At 39.0% G+C, this 19,490-nt stretch overlaps 2 protein-coding genes and 1 pseudogene across 2 annotated transcripts; 1 reads left to right on the forward strand and 2 right to left on the reverse strand.

Moving 5' to 3' along the window:
- Window positions 1-2,313: 2,313 nt before the first annotated feature.
- LOC121794515 lies at window positions 2,314-5,983 on the forward strand (annotated as a pseudogene).
- Window positions 5,984-7,124: 1,141 nt separating this feature from the next.
- On the reverse strand, window positions 7,125-8,757 carry LOC121794518 (probable pectate lyase 5). The gene is made up of 3 exons (XM_042192709.1): window positions 8,610-8,757; window positions 7,790-8,527; window positions 7,125-7,600 (listed from the first exon to the last, which is right to left on the reverse strand). The coding sequence occupies exons 1-3, from the start codon at window positions 8,714-8,716 to the stop codon at window positions 7,240-7,242; spliced, it is 1,206 nt and encodes a 401-aa protein (XP_042048643.1). The 5' UTR covers window positions 8,717-8,757; the 3' UTR covers window positions 7,125-7,239.
- Window positions 8,758-13,657: 4,900 nt separating this feature from the next.
- LOC121794516 (ALBINO3-like protein 1, chloroplastic) lies at window positions 13,658-19,148 on the reverse strand. Its single transcript, XM_042192708.1, has 11 exons — window positions 18,623-19,148; window positions 18,057-18,167; window positions 17,808-17,882; window positions 17,498-17,558; window positions 17,192-17,265; window positions 16,961-17,065; window positions 15,948-16,055; window positions 14,956-15,059; window positions 14,637-14,840; window positions 14,250-14,556; window positions 13,658-13,994 (listed from the first exon to the last, which is right to left on the reverse strand). Exons 1-11 carry the CDS (start codon window positions 18,974-18,976, stop codon window positions 13,989-13,991), a joined length of 1,509 nt encoding a protein of 502 aa, XP_042048642.1. The 5' UTR covers window positions 18,977-19,148; the 3' UTR covers window positions 13,658-13,988.
- Window positions 19,149-19,490: the final 342 nt, after the last annotated feature.

A 19,490-nucleotide genomic window follows, 5' to 3' on the forward strand; every position in this document is an offset into this window, starting at 1 on the left:
CTAGTATATATTCGATGACCATGTTGTAGGTTAATAATTTGAGCTAATATGCGTACCTCCTCGTTAAGCTTGTAAAATTGATGCAGGAGTTCTATTAATATTTTAATATTATAATTTAAAAATAAAATAATCTCATGGGTTGAACAGCAGATCCGAACCCTAAATATACTCCAATAAATTGAAACGTGCTACATTTGAATAAGGTAATTGGAGAGAAGTTAGGTGTATTAGACCATCCACAATAGGCGCCCAGCGACCGCCCAGCCGAGCGCCGGCGCTGGGCGGTTTATTGCAGCCGCCCAGCGGCTGAGTGGAGAGAGAAACCGCGCAGCGCTGGGCGGTTATGTGGCGCGGGGCGGTCGGCTGGGCGGTCCGTTCGGCGCTATTGCAGCGCCCGGATCGCCCAGCGCACCGCCTAGCGCGAAAATTAATTTTTTTTTTTCGAAACACTATATATACGCGCTTTGCTCGTCATTTTCATTCGCACCACTTGTTTTAACGAGTACTCTCTCTATCTTAATTTCTGTTCAAGATCAACAACGGGATATGGATCTCAACAACGAGCCTAGTTCCGGGAGTAGCGGGTCACAAACTCCGACGATCCCTGTGGGAAGTGGATGGGGTCAGGTGCCCGGGTACTACAACATGTACCCGTGGCAGCAGATGATGCCCGGGGCCCCAATGGGGGGGAGTCCGCCGGGGGGGTTTCCGCCGATACCGGGGTGGGTACCCGGGATGCAGATGATGCCCGGGGGAGCACCGGCGACACAGTGGACTCCGGGGGTCGTACCGGCTACACAGGGGACTCCGGGGGTCGTACCGGCTACACAGGAGACTCCTGGGGGGGGTCCCCGGCGACGGCGGGGGATGTCTATCGCCCCAGTTTTGATTTTTCGACTGGGTCTTCGCACACATCGACCCAAACACCCTTGGGGTTTGATAGTTTCTCCTTAGATGAGTTGGGGTTTGATACTCTCGGAGCTCCGGAGACTCTAGTTCAAGGGGGGGGCAGTGCCGGGGCGTTGCGCCCCAAAGAAGAAGGGCAAGAAGAAGGTCGGCGAGTCGTCGCAGCCGGGTGAGGAGGAGGTACGGAGGAGGTGGACGGACGACGAGAACGTCGCGCTCAGCAAGGCGTGGGTGAGTGTTTGCGACGATCCTCTCGTTTCGAACGAGCAAAGGATCGTCAACATGTGGGGCAAGATAGCAGCAGCCTACCAGAGATTTTGCCCGGAGGGGAGGCCCCGCAACGGGGAGGATTGCCGGAAGGGCTGGAACCGAATCAGGGCGGCGGTCTCCCGATTTTCGGGTTTGTACACCAACGCACTCCGCATGATGAGCAGTGGCCAAACGGAGGATGACTGCAGGAGAATAGCGGAGAAAGCCTTCCCACTGAAGGGTTTATACAAGGACTTCACCTACTGGAACTGCTATCTTGTACTGAGCGAGTCCGAGAAGTTCCGAGTAGGTGTCGACTCTGGCTGGCCGAAGAAGCAACGACTGAACTACACCGGCGATTACAGCGGCAGCAGCGGAGGTTCCCACGACCTCCCCGAGACGACGCAGGAGTTCCCCACGCCGCGTTCGGTCGGTGGCCGACCTCGCCCGATTGGGCGCAAGCGCGCTCAGCAGACGGCGAGAGGGAACGCCGGGGCTTCCCAGGAGGTCCAGTCGGCATCCCCCCTTGGCCAATCCACCCAGGAGCTCAAATTCTTCGCTCGCGCCCAAACGCGCGCTCAGTTGATCAAGACGATGGCCGAATGGCGGGTGGCGACGGATCCCGTGGAGAAGAGCGTGCTTCAAACCTTGCTCATGAGCCTGCAGGACGAGTTGGAGGCTATACGGAGGGAGACCGGTGGCGGCGGCAGCGGCGGAGGCGACGGCGATGGTGGCGACGAAGGCGACAGCGACGGAGGCGACGACGACGGAGACGAGGAGTGAATTGTCACTCTTTTTTATTAATGTATTTTTTTTTAAAATTAATGTACTTTTTTTAAATTATTGTACTTTTTTAAATTTTAATAGTATTATTAAACTTTTCCCGTATATGTCTCGTAAATTAAATTCCGTATATTGTGTGATTGTTAATTATGTCATTTTATATAATTGTTATTAGTGATGTGGCTATTGATGTGGCTGGGCTATTTATGATGTGGCTAGGCTATGGATGAGCTATTTATGATGTGGCAGGAGGATTTTTAGTGCTGATGATGTGGCAGTGGCTAGGCTATGGCTGGGCTATTGCTGGGCTATTCCTATCGTGGATGGCCTAAATCACACAACACGAGCAAAACTTAAGGTAGGGCCAGTCCTCAATCTCAAAGCTTGTGCATTTTCTCGATCTTCTTCAAATTCGCATTTGCGAGCCCGTGTAGGACCAATTGTCCGACCATTATTCAGCGTGATGGCAATGTTGTTCGATGAATTCGGTCGTCGCTAGGATTGCACAAAAGGTCAATATCACCTCCGGAAAAGCGGGGCCGAAGGGCATGGACAAGATGCTCCAGAGCCCCGACGGCGAGGTCACCATCAGTAAGCTCCGACGCTTCACTTCATAATCTATATTTGTGTGCGTTGCGCATTGTTTTAATCACTGAGATACTGTGATTTGAGAAGGTTCTTCTATTTTAATTGTTAAGCATGATTGTCGATATTAGAATCATCTTGGGATGGACTGATGTATTTCTGGTTATTGTGGTGCCAGCAAATGACGGTGCCACGATCCTGGAACAGATGGATGTTGACAGCTCATGGTGGAACTGTCGCGGAGTCAGGATTATGAAATTGGTGATGGAACAACGGGAGTTGTTGTCATGGCTGGTGCTCTTCTAGAACATGCGCAGAAGCTGTTAGAACTAGGAATTCATCCTATTCGGGTTGCAGAAGGCTATGTGATGGCTTCAAAGCTAGCTGCTGATCATTTGGAGCGTATATCCCATAAGTTTGAGTTTAGTGCGACAAATGTTGAATCTCTTATTCAGATGTATGACTACTTTATCTTCCAAGATGTGAGTTTTGTCTTATATTCAGGATTTCTGGCTATTTTATTCAAATCGAACTGAGTGTTTATATTACCTTAATCTTTTTAATCGGTTCCCTTGTGTCTAGAATTGGGGGTGGATGAGTCTATAGGGCAGGGATGTTCCTATTACTGGCCTCGGAACCTCCATACCTCGTTCCTTAATAACGCAACAAGTGTGCTTCTGGTGCTAGTGCATCTCATACTTTTCTTGTCTGATCTTATCAAGTATTCTTTGCAGTGTGAATAGATGTAAGTGCAGTCTTGCAGAGATAGCTGTTAAGGCTGTGCTTGCTGTTGCAGATTTAGAGATGAAGGATGTGAATCTAGACTTGATTAAAGTAGAGGGTAAAGTAGGTGGAAAGTTGGAGGACACTGAACTGGTATCTGGAATTGTTGTTGATAAAGATATGAGTCATCCACAGATGCCATAGCAAATTGGGGATGCAAAAATTGCCATTTTGACTTGCCCCTTTGAGCCTCCAAAGCCAAAGACTAAACATAAGGTTAATATTGATACTGTGGAAAAATTCCAAACTTTGCGCATACAAGAACAGACGTACTTTGATTATATGGTTCAAAAGTAAGGTAATCTCTTTGTAACAGCATGCTATTATCTTTGGCTTGATAGTTTCTTGGGAGAAGGGAACTCATGGTGGAAATTCTGTATGTTTGTGTTATGGATAGTGGCTGAGGTTTGGTTGTTTTACAGAGACTTTGGGCGGAAACTAAGTAGAGATTGCCCCCTTCCACTTTTATTATGCTCCAGTATGAGAAAAGGGTCACTCATGCGGTTTGCTTTTGCATTAAACATGATGCACTTTCTATCCTAATCAACTTTGAAAGAGTTTCATTCATACACTTACACATGAAATACTACCTTTTGTTTTGGAAATACAGGCTTACGTGTAATTTACAAACCCCAACCTTAGTTATTTGCAAATGGGGTTTCGATGATGGGGCAAACCACTTACTTATGCACAGAGACTTACCTGCTGTCCGATGGGTCGGTGGTGTAGAGTTAGAGCTGATAGCCATAGCTACAGGTTTTTTTCAGCCCTGCAGTATACTAGTGTGCTTTCTATTTTTCTGTTACTGTTTTTGTTTTGAAGTCTCCACTGACATTTTCCGTTTTGTGCGTAAGGTGGGAGAATTGTACCAAGATTTCAAGAGTTGACACCGGAGAAGCTGGGAAAGGTAAAGTTTTAAACCTGCTACCATCCATTAATGTTTTCCTACATTCATTATTTTATTGTGCTGTACACCCCATTGCATAAGTACTTGCACATGATTCAACATGTTTTTGTGTGATCTTTTGCCTGATCAATAATATTTGTATGCAGACTAGGCTGGTTTGGTTCGAGAAAAAGCATTTGGAACCACTAAGGATCGGATGATATATATTGAGCAGTGTGCAAACTCAAGGCTGTGGCAATATTTATACGTGGTGGTAGGTTGATGTACTGCTCTCCCCTTTGTTCAGTATTGCTCTTTGTAATGCCTTTCTTTACTTCAACTAAATTTTGAACTGTTCCTAGCTGTAAACCTTGTAACTTTTCCTTTAAATCAGCGGAACTACACTTTGCCCACATTTTCTAGCAAAATGTAGTCTCTCGGATTTCTGTGCCCGTCTTGTCTAACATTTGGAATTAACTCTTGTTCTGCTGTGACGCTTTAGGTAATGAAATGATGATAGAGGAAACTAAATGCAGCCTTCATGATGCTTTATGTGTTGCAAGGAACCTTGTTTGAAACAATTCCATAGTATATGGAGGAGGGTCTGCTGAAATTTATTTTCTTGTTCAATTGCTGTTGACGGAGCTGCTGACAAATACCCAAGAGTTGAACAGGTGAGAAACCAACTCCATTTTTCTCATATACTAATATTTGTGTGCAAGGGTGGTGTAATTGGCGACTGTGGGCTAACATTGACATGTTTTGTTTGGCATACGCGATAGGGCGTTTGCTGTTGCCCTAGATGCTGTCCAAATGGCACTGGCTGAGAATAGTGGTCTCCAGCCAATTGAAACTTTATGTGCTGTCAAATCTCAGCAAATTAAGGTAATCTATATCGTTTCCTTTTGAATTATTTTTTTGTTTTTGTTCACTTGTATTTATGTGGTTGCCCTTGTTATAATGGAAGCAATGCGAGTCACTTGTTATCTTAAAAGAAGTGTATGATTTTCTCATCAGGAGAATAACTCCTGTTGTGGTATTGATTGCAATGATGTTGGCACAAATGACATGTGTGAGCAAAATGTCTTAGAGACTTTAATCGGGAAGCAACAGCAGATTCTGTTATCGACACAATATCATTCTGAAAATTGATGATGTCATCTCACCATATCCGAATTTTGATTTTCATCACCTTATTGCAGCTGCTGTTTCTAGAATAGAGCCGACTAGCAACCACACAGGCATTTACTAAATTTTTATTGGAGTCTTCTATTACAATCTGTGTTGCTTGGTATTTTCTTCGGCAGTGACTTCACATTATTGTACCGAATTATTCTCCTGTTGATGTCTTCTTATCTTTCTATTTATGTATGACATGTGAGTTAATGCTATAAGCAACCACTAACCATCCCCTTCTACTATTTTTTTGGGTGTGGTTACATATGCTTGTAAACCTTAATTTTCCTCCTTCTCTCAACTGCAACTGTGCTCGTGGCTTGAAACCTTGCACATGATTTCATTATGCACCCTGTTTAGCATAGATGCAAACTCACATGATTTTATTGTCGGTGCTGGACTGGTCTTTTTCAGGCATCATGTACTCCCTTTTTTCTTTCTTTCTTTGTAATATGTAAAATCTGTCATCATTGTGTTGCGCTCTCTCAGTTACTCCCTTCATTTTGCGCACTTGTTTTGAAAAAGTAAAGTAAGAGAGAATATTGTATATAAGACTCTTCTCTACATTATTCTCTCTCTCCACTATAACTATTTATTATCATTTTTTCAAAATGAGTGCAGAAAATGAAATGACTCTACTACTGTGGAATGCACGGAGTACAGTACATGTCTGCACCGGCACCGATGTACCTTGCAATTCATAAATCATTCACATGACAAAGTCGAACAGTCGGCTGTGGATATAATATATGGTGAGAAGGAAGTAAGGTGAGAAGTTAATGTTGAATGAATGAGATTCATTTTGATGGTCGCATTATTTTATATCTTGTTGACACATTGGTGGAACAAAGAAAGAGTGGCCTTTTTACGGATGGGAAGGCCAAAGTGATAAATGATGGTTGGTGGTCTTGACTTAATGGCTTCTTGGATCCTGTTGTACCCCTCATGCTTATACTTTGTTTTTGCAGTTGAGTAGTTATGACACTCCCATACCGACTTTATTTATCCACAGAAGCGATGTATGAAAATGAAATTAAGTTCGTTTGTCAAAGATGCAGCGTGACTTCCTGCCCATTCTGGCCCACCGCTGATTATAAAACCAGCGTCTCCAATCAACTTGGATTTCATATGATGTCTGAAATGTTACAGTTACTTTAATTTGTTATATGCTACTAGTATTAGTGTGTCGTTAACACAGTTAGAATTTAGTTAGGGTCTTATTTGTGAAGAACTTTTTAATGAAATGATATATAGAGAATGTATGTCATGTTGATCTTAATCCGTTAGCCGAATTGTCGATGTGTAATCCTTCTATCTATTTAAAACCCCCACCATCAAGATATTTAATACTCTCATAGTCTCATTATTAAATTTCACATTACAATATGCATTTATTTCACCAATAATACTTGTTTTATTACAATCACAAAGTTTTTGTTAGTATTAATTTACATCTGATAAAGAATAAAAATAGGCCCCTCCGCAAACTAACTTGTTCCTTTACATCTTTTAATCAACTGATTGATTCCCATGTGAGTTAGATGGGCCACACCCACATGCACCATAATCTATACCCAAATAATCTATCAACCTGATTTGAGAGATTCACATACATACACGTACTAACTGTATAACTATTTTATTCAATGTAAATGGTCTAAGGTGTAACTAGTGATCAATTATTGGTGAACATTAGTTAATGCACCAAGAAAAGGATAGAATCGATCACAATTCAGACAAATTTAGTGCTAGAAAGTTACACTCACCAATCCTTGAATTTTTGATTAGGAATATTAATTTACATCCCTAATAATTGGCAAGTGCCGTTTGGTTGCAATGTAGCAATAATATGGTAATCTAATTAATATTAATCAGCAGCGTTTGCCTTTCCTACAGTTGAGGGAACCGGACCCTCCGGTGATGGTTCCCACTAATGACGAAGGTCTCGCGCTTAAACTCGAGGCCTTTGCATAATTAGACGATGCCCCTGCACCCGACAACGTGAAGAAGGCTCCGTTCAGCATTAGGTCCCCTTCCGATCTCCAATTCCACCTCTTCCACTCACCCTCTGGCGCATCCTCGTGCTTAGTAACCTCCTTACTGTCTTCTCTGTCTGGAGCGAGAAAGCGGTTGCCCTGGCTGTTGATGGTAGGGGACGCGCTCCCGCCAATTGCGTACATTTCCCAATGTGTGTAATCGTTGTTCACCACGTGAAAATATCCGTGCCTGCACCTGCACACGGACGCATATAGATCATACAATTGAAAACAGAGATTGCAGAGAATTAGGGGGCAGTTTTGCAGGAAAGATAAATAAACAAAATATGATAAGAACGCACATTTTAGATGGTCTTTTGTCATATAATTATTCCAAGACAGATGAGTTATCTACCCTACTAAACTGCACGTATATTATATATACCTTGGCATCCTCTGCACGAGGCCTTCTCCGAAATGGTTGAAGGCAATGGTGACTTGCATGTTCTTATCTTGTTTGTAGCTGTCGCTGTGGCCGAGTAACATGACCTTGTTGTGGTGCGTGAGGTAGTTGTTTGAGATGGTAATGGCGGTGGAGCCGTGTATAGCGTCGATGAGGCCATCTCGGCAGTTAGAGAGGGAGCAGTGGTCCACCCACACGTGGCTCCCGCCAAAAATGGAGACGCCGTCGCCGTCTGAGACTGTCCGCCACCCGTAGTGGTCGGGCGAGTCCCGGACGTAGGCATTCCCGCCCTGCTTGCAGTCGTGGATGTTGAGGCCGTGGATGATCACGTTCGTCACGTATTGCACCGTGATGCACGGGCCGCCCGCGATGTGCACGCTCGCCCCGCGCCCGTCGATCGTCTTGAAAGAGTTCACCATTAGCTCTTGTTTTAGCCGGATCACCATGTCCTGCGCGAATATGATCCACAGTGGCTCATTCTGGATCACCCCGTACCGAAGGGTGCCCGGCTTCGGGTTCACCGCGTGGTCCCCGGAGTCCGTCACCACGTAGATCTTGCCGTCACGACCCCCGGTAGCGTGCTTCCCGAACCCGATCGCACAGTCTGCCAGACGCTGGCGATTCTTTTCCCAGTTTGGGTCACACCGCCAGCAGTCGTCGATGGGATTGCCTGTCCCGCAGGACAGGAACCCCAGGTTCCTTCTGGAGGCATTGATTTTCCTGCAAAAACGAAATGTGACACATTATTAGATTGGACATATTGGATTTTGTATTGAAATGATTTTTTGGGGGGGAGTGATACTCATTAACTTCTTGTACTATGAGCTCAGGGTCAGGGACTGGTGAAGAGAATGTGAATTTAGGAGCTAATAATGCAAGTAGCGTGAACATGAGAATTTGAGTTCCCATGCTTAAGATTGGAAAAGAGATGAAAAAAGGATTGTGCTGTTTTGTTAGAGTGTGTAATGTTTATATAGAGATAATGGATGAGAGATGAGGTGAATCTAAGGAAGAAGAATGGGGCCCACCTTCATTTCATCTCTTCCAGGAGTTGAAAACTTTTACTTTCTCCAGAATTAGTAGTACAGTAATACTAAATTTTAGAACAATGATATGATCATGATTTGATATAACTTAGATTTAAATCATGCACGCACATATAAACCCGGTATGTTGATAGTAGAAAGTAATTTCCATCACTTCCTTTATCATATTACAATAAGGTATTTTTATTATATTACTGTACAATACTATTTCATGTTATTGCTCCAAGCAAACGTGTAGTTGTTTTTCAATTATAGCAAGGACAAATTAAATAGAAGGGTTGTCAATGTCACACATAATTTTATATAGTTAGCTGAAATTAATGCTAAAAGTAATTGATAGGTATGTTAATTAGGAATTCTGGGTGGGGTTGATTAGGAATAATGATAATGGAAATTAGACGACTATTATTATAAAAAGGGGTTTTGTGTTGTTTTAAGCAGCTCGATCAATTTACTCGACACATTTTGGTAGGAGATGATTCATTAGCAAGTTTTGTGGGCCCTATAAAACGACTCAACCTACACATCCACATTACAACATATTAATTCCTTTTTGCATGCATATGAATAAATGTCGATCTAAACAAATCTGTTTCATTAGTTTTAGCCCATAAAATATAATCATACAAACAATTATCGTGATTTAAGCTATCAAGAGATCTTAATCAAAATGCGCATTGCTTACATACATATTACGCTTCACCGACACAATATAGAGCTTAATTACGAGTACTATTATTTTGACAAAATTGGTTTATCCGAACAATCAAAGTTATTGTCAGGAGAATTTTTATCATACAAATAATATAGTTAGAATGAGTTTAAAAATTCGGAATTCATATTATTTTATAATAATTGATTTGTCGATAAGAAAGAATTGAATCTTGTGAGATGCCCACAAGTCATAACACAATGTGAATTTCGTACACATCGACATGTAGACAAATTCAACACATAAATATATGGCTACTATGTGACCGACAAATCTGAGCCACTACAAAGAAGAAAATGTTTTTTCATTATTAACATAATAATGTATTTTGATTCTTTCAATTCTTCTTTACAACAATACTATACTTTCAATGATTTAAATGCATTCTCTATCAAAAAGATATATGAAGGGGGATCAAATCAAAAAGGACAATTTTCCCCTAAATAGGAAAAATTTTAGGTACTTCATTTCACAAGTAAAATTTTCATCATTACCTCAAGTGCACGAAATGTATTGAGACATCATGGTTATCTGTTTTGTTCTTAATCCTATGTTAGGTTTAAGCCTTTAACTGTGTGGATACAATAGAGTTGATCATATATTAATCGTCAATGAATAGGCCTTTGCTTTATATTTCTACATTGGAAGAATGGTACTATAGAAAAACATAGTAATGTGTATTTTTTGGGTAATAACATAATACTATAAGTCGACATAAACACATGAACTAATTATAGGTTTTTTTATTAATGATTACGAAAAGAAGTACACAAACACAATAATGTGTTGTTTTTATATTGTGAATCTGAAATTACGTCACAAAAAGGTTTTATGTGAACGTCTGAAATTAGGAGTACTATTATAGGATTGATTATGTTCACTTTCAATTCATAATTTAATGAAACTATAATCAGGGTATCCACATGGGATACTAGCTTAATTTCAGCATTTAATTTAAATAACAGAAGTGCAATACTATATAACCGTACATGTACATCGCAATAATAATAATAATAATAATAATAATAATAATAATAATAATAATAATAAGCATTAGCAGTGGCGAGGAATTCCGCTTTTAAGTTAAATAACAGAAGTGCAATACTCCCTCCGTCCCGGGCTACTCGCTCCTTTCCTTTTCGGCACGGAGATTAAGGAATGAGTGTATAGGAAAGTAAAAAATGACGGCTGTAGGTGAAAATTTTTACTAAAAATGGAAAGAGTGCAAGTAACTTGGGACGCCCAAAAAGAAAATAAGTGCGAGTAGTGCAGGACGGATGGAGTACTATATAACCGTACATGTACATCGTAGCAGCAATAAAAATAATAATAATAATAATAATAATAATAATAATAATAATAATAATAATAATAATAATAGCATTAGCAGTGGCTGGGAATTCTAAGTTAAATAACCATGTAACAGACAGATGTCCGCAAATGCAGCCGACGTGATGACGTGGCAGGGTATGCTGGGCCCTTGTGCACGTTAATTTCCATGTGACTTGCTTTGTTTCCTCTTCCTGATTCGTCCCATTTTGCCCTCCAAATTATTGTCTCGGTAGCCCTATCCATTTATTTTAACTGATTCAACACAATGAGAAATTAATACTAACTTGAAGCTCCATTTTTTATTTCTCGAGCCCAAACTCAGTCCACAAGAACATATCATGCATAATTTTGCTTAGGGCAAATGATCAAATTTTCCTTGTCATTTAGAGCGTTTATTTGAAAATATCTCATAATTTAGGTAATACCTATCATAATTATTAGTATTTCATTTTTTAGAATAAAATATCCTGCAAATATCATAATATCTACGTAACAGCTAAAAATACACGTTGGTTATCCAAAATTACACATCGATTACGCATTGAATTGCTAGTAAGCACACCAAACAAAGGGACAAAATCAGCCTTTTACCCGTGTGCTCAACAACAAATGACAATGATTTTAATAGTCGAGGATTAATTGTATCATAGGTAAATAGTATTCCCTCCATCTGCGATTAGGAGTCATGATTGAGTTCAGAATATTAGACTCATTTTTATAAAATGTGAATGGAATGTAGAGCCTATTTATTATTTATAGTAATATTGAATTGTGATTTTTAGTTGTAAACATACCAAAATAGCAAAAAATGACTCTTAACAATGGACATAGGGAGTTTTATGGAGTATCAATTATCTCCAACACTACAAGAAAATCTAGAAAGTGAGAAGGAGAAGGCTCAAAATCAGGAGATCCAAAACTCAAAAGTGGGGAACGAGGCTGAATAAAAATGATGACGATCAAAGATTGATTTATTAATTTTTCCTTTAATTGTAAGAGACGTATAAAGAACAAACCAGACTTTAACCATTACTCCCTCGGTTTCTAAGAGTTACATTTTGTCATTTTAATTCGTCCTACAATAAGAGTCACATTTTACTTTTATCTTAGAGCATCCGCATCGGTGCTCGCCGGCACGGCGCTGCTCGATGCATCGAGCAGCGCCGTGCCGCTGAGCAGGCGACGTGGCGCGTTTCTATTCGTCAACGGATTATCCGTTGGATTTTCTTTTTTTTTTAATCGAAAATAATACCAAAAAAAAATTCAAATTCCCAAAAATATCGCCGACATCATGTATATGTGTATTATCTTGCACAACGTGATTATAGCTGACGAAGGAGCGAGGGCAGCTAACTTTTATGACGAGGATGAAGCCGGAAGCTCAACCGCAAGGTCTCCCCCACGCCGAGGTGTGCATACGACGGTGGGCGAGAGGATCAAAACAAGACACACAATGCGTGATACCAGAACCCACATTGAGCTACAGGAAGACCTAATCAAACACATTTGGGCGAAATTCGGCCACGAGTAGTGAGTTTTTTAAATTTTATGAATTTAATTATGTAATTTTAAATTTTTAGGATTTTAATTATATAATTTTAAATTTTTTTGTAATTTGTATTAGTATTCCGAGTATTTTTAATGCATTTTAATATTGTGGAAATGTTTTTATTTAAATCGAATAATAGAATGGTGGGACCCTTGAGCTTGTCCTTGCGGAAGAGTATGAATGTGGGTGTTGTACTCTTGGGGAAGAGTAAGGAGTAAAAAATTAATAAAAGTGGGTCCGTGCTCACACCCAAATGTGACTCTTATTGTATAACGGAGGGAGTATTATTTTGTATATCTTCGATCATCTTAATAACAAGTACTACTATTTGAATAATAGTATTACAACATGGAAATGTTGATATCGACTAAATATTAGCGGTGCTTACCAAAATGTAAACGATGTATTGATTCTTATAAAGAAAAATAATATTATACCGAATTGATGTAACGCATGCGGCCAAGCAACATAATCTTGAGGGTTATGACTTGAAAACTCAATCATGAGACAATATCCACTAAACCAATTGAAATCCGTATCATAATATGCATACATCTCATGTGCATAAATAAAGATTGGAAAAAGAGTTTTCAATTGTTAGTTTGCAACCATTGAATATTTACCGAGTAGGCCATGATGTTTATTTATCCCCCACTTTTCAATTTCATATTCAAAATACTACATGCCAAAATTCTACAATGATCATCTCTCATACTACTTTATTTCATAAATTACGAGTTACATGAATGAATTACTTCTATAATTTTAACGTGTCTTTTAACATAAATATGTCAAAAACAAGCTAGCTTAAAGCGATGCCTTTTGCTATCTAATAATTTAAACAATAAAATGTAATTGTAATTATGTCTGTTTCATGACATTTCCAAAAAAGAAAATCAATATTCGAATTTTTAATTGTAATTATGTATGTTTAGAAATTTTTTGTTGAAACGGCAATAGCTCCAAGTATAATCTTTCCATAATTGTGTTTGAATCAAATTAAGCTGAACCTAAAAAAAATAAGTTTGACAAACAATTCATTATTCATACATACATTATTAGCCCTTTGTTAAAATGAAATCTTCGCTGATATGTGCAATAAATTTCAAAATATCAAATACTACTATAATTTATTCCAATATTTCCAAGAAATGAAGACAGTAAACCATAAAAGCAAGAAATCCGCACCATGTGATGCGAACTAATTAAAATTTTCAATAGAAGAATACAGAAATGCTGCTATATATGAGCTGTGTAAAAGATGGATTGCAAGAAACATTTCAAGTAAGGATTTCCCAGCTCACTGAAATGAGCATAATTCTATTGCATGGATGCTACAAAAGTAACTAGCTCTCTCTCTCTCTCTCTCTCTCACGGCTGTATATCATTTTCACCTCTAATATGATTTACATCATTTCAATGTTGATAGCCAAAGCTCATGCATTCTCACCTCTATCTGCACTAGCTGAATTGTTGCTGCCTATCTATCTATTTTCTTCTAGAACATATCTTTGTGTTTCCAAATGCAGCGTAGCAATGAACTTAATCCTGGATTCAAAACATGAAACAGAAAATCACAATGTGAAGGACACTGCTAAACATGATCGTGTAGATATCGCATGACTATATATTCTCAGAGTTCAACTAAGCCTTTTACCAGAAGGCCATAGTATGTCCCTTCTAATTCTTATTCAGATAAAAAAAAGACCTCATGAAAGTACTTGATGCAAATATAACATGCAGTGTGCAAAGTCAACCTGATAGAAAAAGCAAGAGGTTGAAATAAAAATAGAAATAAAGTACCTTCTCAATGTTTTTGTCCATATGCAGATTACTACTTTCATTCTTGCGATCATCTAAAATATCAGGATTTTCTTCCCTAACAGCAGATGCCTTCTCATCATCCTTCGATTCTGACTTGACATTATTACCGTTCACAGAAATGCCATCTATGTTAGAAGAACTAGCCTCATCCTCAAGTGAAGTGATTTCTTTATTTACTTTGCCATTTGTAATTTGAAGTCCGTTAGCTGTTGCCTCCTCAGCCTTCCTGATCTCTTCCTCTCTTTGCCTTTTTTTTCGAGCTTCTTGCTCCTTTAGTTGCTTAAACCTGGAAATTTGAACAGAATAGGCAAAAATGTGATTCAAATAAAGCAAAAAAAGCCAAGATTAAAAAAACATTTGTTTAACCTTTCACCCGGGCGAAGCCCTTCTGGAGTCCGTTTCTCTTCTTTCTCAACCACCTTTTTGGCTGGTGGTGCCACAGAGATGGAATTTAGTGTTTGGATAGGCTTTTTTTCGATACTGTCATCAATAATTGGCTTAGGACTTCTTGCGCCACCCAATTTACGCAGCCATACCTGCTGCCCCGTACTCAGGATGTTGTTTGTAAGCCTGCATCAGATACCAGCAAACAACCATAAATAATGAGAGGAAACTACAATGGGTGAGAAAAGAATAGAGGAAATTATTTCAATAGGACAAGTAGCACAAATATTGAACAGCTTACCAGTAAAGGCTTAAACCAGAAGGAACTGAGAGGGCAAAATATCCAATCATCAATGGTAGCAACTTTGTTATGGCTTGAGAACTTTTGACATTAGGATCATTACTCTGGCAGTGGTCAAATTAAAGCTCAGTTAGAATTTTTTAACTGAATATTAGTTATCAGAAAATTGAAATGATTATTTTAGTATGAACTAAGAGAAATGGGGGTGGGGGGCATGGTTGACTGCTAGTTTAAGTAAAATTTAGCACAAATTTCTATCCGAGAATATACCTCCTCCATCACAAGAATAACTTTAGGATCAGAAATGGAGTTTCAAGAAAGTAAGAAGATGAACTACAGTGCAAAGAAAATTCAGGGTGAATATTTTTATCACATTTTAGTAGTCCTCACATCTTTTTTTAGTGGTACCCACCCACGTCTTTTATCTCATGTTCTCTAAGATGGAAAGCATAGGAAAAAGGAGGAAATATTATCACAGTAATACCCCATTTGGAGTGTGAAGGAGGCAAAAGGGGCTGCTAGGAAATACTCCCTTCGTCCCACTTTAGGAGTCTCGGTTTACCATTTTTGGGTGTCCCACTTTAGAAGTCCCGGTTGAAATATTCCATAAATGGTATTAGGCCCCGCAGACAGTCCACTAAACTTTTTCCACTCACATTTTATTATAAAACTAATATAAAAAAGTAGGACTCACATTCCACTATTTTTTTACACCAACTTTCCTTTACATTTCTTAAAACCCGTGCCGAACTCAACCGGGACTCCTAAAGTGGGACGGAGGGAGTACTATATATCTTGCCCAGGGAAAACTATATTATGCTCCAGACAAGTGAAAAGAGTAAGAAAAAATTGAAAACATATGTTCTCCACCCTTTTTCCATCAAAGAGAACACACCGTTAAGGATATGCAAACACATAACTAAAGATATATCGCAACCTTCCACTTCCAGTTTAACAAAAGCTCATCAAATATGTGGAAGGCAATGGCAAACCTGTGGAGGTTGCATGATCTGTACAGAGATATATTGAGAGACAACCAGAAGAACAGGCAAGACAAGATATGCCAAAGTATCTGACCACCCAAGGGGAGGATGACCATCCTGAGTTAGAGAAGAAAAATAAATAAGAACCAGAAGGGTACTAAATCATGTTCAAAGATAACTATTATATATGACATCGGCACATACTTAGCATAAGATCAGAAAAGATTTGTTAATAGGATTTACTTGAATATTATCATATCCATAGCAAAAAAACCTTTTGTAGATAACATAAAGAATACAAGTGTTGTAGAATATCTTTTGCATCTAGGTTTTTCTTATATATTAATTGTTATTTTAGGAGTAAATTTAACCTTGTAGTAACACAGCTTTCTGCTCCCTATTTATATGGGAAACTCTCTAGAGTCAATAATTTCTCCTATGCGTCTCTATAGTTAACTGCTTCACAGTCAAGGATGTTAGCCTAATCTTATTTTCGACAACTCACAAGATTGTAAGGCCTCAATAGCCTAGAAGTTGTCAAAGTGTTTAGATAATTGAGCTTTTAAACTAGAGAAAAAGCTGTGAATCAGAGATTGAATATCTTAGTTAGATGAGATTAGAAAGGTATATATTGCGAAAAAAAATCATAGTATGACTAGTTTTGTGAAGTGATTGTTTCTTATAAGATCTTGAAAATTAAAAAATAATATAGGGTTGAGGAACTTATTTATTACGGAGCTTGTAAGTTGTTGGGCTTATTTTCATAACTTAGAAGCTGTTTAAGAGCTTATTTTTCCAAACACTTCTCAAGAGCTTATACGCCAGACCGCCAGTAAAACATTCTCTTGTGCCTACACATTCAAATTTAATGCTCGAATTGGATATGTTGATATTATTATCGATTAAAATATTCATGCAAATGGTATTAACCACATTAACTTAATATAATAATAGGTGCAGAACTTCAGAAATCACAGTAATGCACATTTTATAAAGAATGGAGGACAATGATAAAGTCTTACAATGAAGGGGAATAGCCAAGTGGTACCACTACCAGTTTGCCTAGCAGCAACAGTTGTCGGACCAGATAGTGATGGTATCCAGAAGAAGCCTTCCGTTAATAATCCCTTGATAATAAAGTTGGAAGTCCGATTAAAATAAAGCTTCAGCATTGTACGTAAAAGTCATACTTATGCTTCAAGAAACGGAAAAAGAAACTAAAGGGTGAAGCACAAGATGGTGGGGGAGTTTACCTCATCGGCTGCATTAGAAAGAGCTCTGTAAAGCCCAATCCATATAGGAATAGTGGCAAGTGTAGGAAGACATCCTGGAACAAATAGAGACAGAGGAAAAAATCATGACTTCGCCTTTGATTGTGTATAAGGAACACCAGAAAGCATATGAATTCAAGATGCAACATAAACATTTATTTTGCTCCACTGGTGGGCATATGATAAGAGCAAATCCTCTACAACAATTGATATGATTGTTCTCCATTTAACTTTTTGTGCTATTTTAATAATCAATTAACAGTAGAGGTTTCACAGTCGGTTTATTACCTGCCAACGGATTTATACCAGCTAGCTTGTACAACCGAGCTGTTTCGAGTTGAATCCTCTCCTGCAAAGACAGTTACATATATGAAACACAGAGCAAATGTTAAAAAGGTACATATCCTGATTATCCTGCATCCCCCTTGATTTCCGAGAGGGCCTCATGCTGCCAAATAACTAATTGTTTTCCAAACAATCCCAGACAGTTAATGTCAAAGAAAGTGAGAAGGAAAGTTATCATCCAAAAATTAGAAGAAATCTGAGCCCATTTATATGAATAGAAAATCAACAATCCTAAAGGGAAAAAAAGAGTAACCTGATCACCAGCATATCGTTCCTGAATAGCTTTTATTTGAGGTGCCAAAGACTGCATGGACATTGCTGATTCCACCTACACATCACATTTGAAGACATCTATTTAAATAAGCTACACAGAACAGTCCAACTTTATGCATATTCTAAGTTGAACAAGTATCTATTCTAGGAAAATTAACAAATAATAAAACAAGAAGAATGTTTTAGGAGAACTTGTACTAAAACCATGAGAGGATAAAATCAAAATAACCTGTTTCTTTGTCAAAGGAAAAGTGGCAGCCTTAACGAGTATCGTCAGTAAAATGATAGCAAAACCATAAGCATAGGGAACATGCAGAGTGGAAAGCCCGTCTTTAAGAACCTGAAAAGAGTAACATCGTTTCAAATGTAGAAATAAATATAATCTACCTGAACATTCAAAATATTTTGTTACACAATTGTAGTATTGTTCCATAAATAGCATGTTTGAAACAATTAAATAGTATGTCTCAGCGCATGATGGATAAGAAGAAATAGGCTTGTCTGACATTTAACCTTGTTTATAAAGAACACACTTCATATAGTGCAAATACTTGCATAAAACAAGAGAAACATAGGCAAGGAAATCAAGAATTCCACAACTCAGCATAATTCATTTCATAATCCATCAAAAGGTTTTTTTATCCATGTGTATCACAATAACTCAACAGTCCCAATCTTCAGATTCCAACAAACTTCTCCTCAACCTCAACTATCCCAGAACTCATGTCCAAGCCTTTCAAAAACACAAAAGAAAATTTGTTGGCTTGATTCACAACGATAATATTTATAACCAACCTTCAAAACAACTTCCATGGCATTCGTAATCCCAGAAAGCCAATCACTATTCTGCTTGGTTGTACTAACTGCATCGGAAGAACTCTCAGCAGCATCAGCAACTGTGTATAGAAGCCCTTCAACTCTACCAAACAAATCCTTGATTAAGAAGTCAGCATTTTCGGGGTCCGGAAATGGAACCTGGCCCAAACCGCAACGGACGATCCCGGAATTACGGCTCCTCAGTGAGGGTTTCTGAGACGTATAATTGCTGAAACGGGCCCTACCGGAAACAGGGGTTAGATCCCTCGTCCGGCCTAAAAACGGAGACAACAACAAATTCTGTGCGGTTGAATGAAGAAAACTCGACATCATCAAAATTGAGTTGCTCCACCTTTTGGCATGAACAAATGGCAAAGAAGTGTGGATAAAGGGAATTGGAAAAAGCAGGATTATTTTAAAGCTGTGTGTCTGTATACATATACAAATGGAGGTTAAGGGGATATGAGCTTGTGTTGTTGGAGTTTATGATAGAGAAATATGGAGCTGAAGAAAGGGGGGAGAGAGTTTTCTTAAGAAATACTCCCTCCTTCCCGCACTACTTACACTTATTTCCTTTTTGGGCGTCCCAAGTTATTTGCACTCTTTCCATTTTTAGTAACAATTTATACCTACAGCCGTAATTGTTGACTTTGTCTATCACTCATTCCTTAATCTCCGTGCCCAAAAGGAAAGGTGCGAGTAGTGCGGGACGGAGGGAGTACTATCTGTTTGCCCAAATCATGTTTGACGAAATGGCGAATAGAATCCATAGGTATTGAAATCGCCTGCAAATGGAGCACGTTTATTACCAGACTCAGACACGCAAACAGTTCAAATAATTGCATAT

This window comes from Salvia splendens, chromosome 3 (genome assembly GCF_004379255.2).
Source record: "Salvia splendens isolate huo1 chromosome 3, SspV2, whole genome shotgun sequence".
Lineage (NCBI taxonomy): Eukaryota > Viridiplantae > Streptophyta > Magnoliopsida > Lamiales > Lamiaceae > Salvia > Salvia splendens.

Excerpts from the sequence above, each read along its gene's own strand:
- LOC121794518 (XM_042192709.1), bottom strand. The coding sequence starts at position 8,716 with ATGGGAACTCAAATTCTCATGTTCACGCTACTTGCATTATTAGCTCCT. Across the intron at positions 8,528-8,609 it reads ATAGTACAAGAAGTTAATGA|GAAAATCAATGCCTCCAGAA; the intron begins GTATCACTCCCC and ends TCGTTTTTGCAG. Across the intron at positions 7,601-7,789 it reads CTCGTGCAGAGGATGCCAAG|GTGCAGGCACGGATATTTTC; the intron begins GTATATATAATA and ends GTCCGTGTGCAG.
- LOC121794516 (XM_042192708.1), bottom strand. The coding sequence starts at position 18,976 with ATGATGTCGAGTTTTCTTCATTCAACCGCACAGAATTTGTTGTTGTCT. Across the intron at positions 18,168-18,622 it reads CCATGGAAGTTGTTTTGAAG|GTTCTTAAAGACGGGCTTTC; the intron begins GTTGGTTATAAA and ends TACTCTTTTCAG. Across the intron at positions 14,557-14,636 it reads GGGCTTCGCCCGGGTGAAAG|GTTTAAGCAACTAAAGGAGC; the intron begins GTTAAACAAATG and ends TCAAATTTCCAG.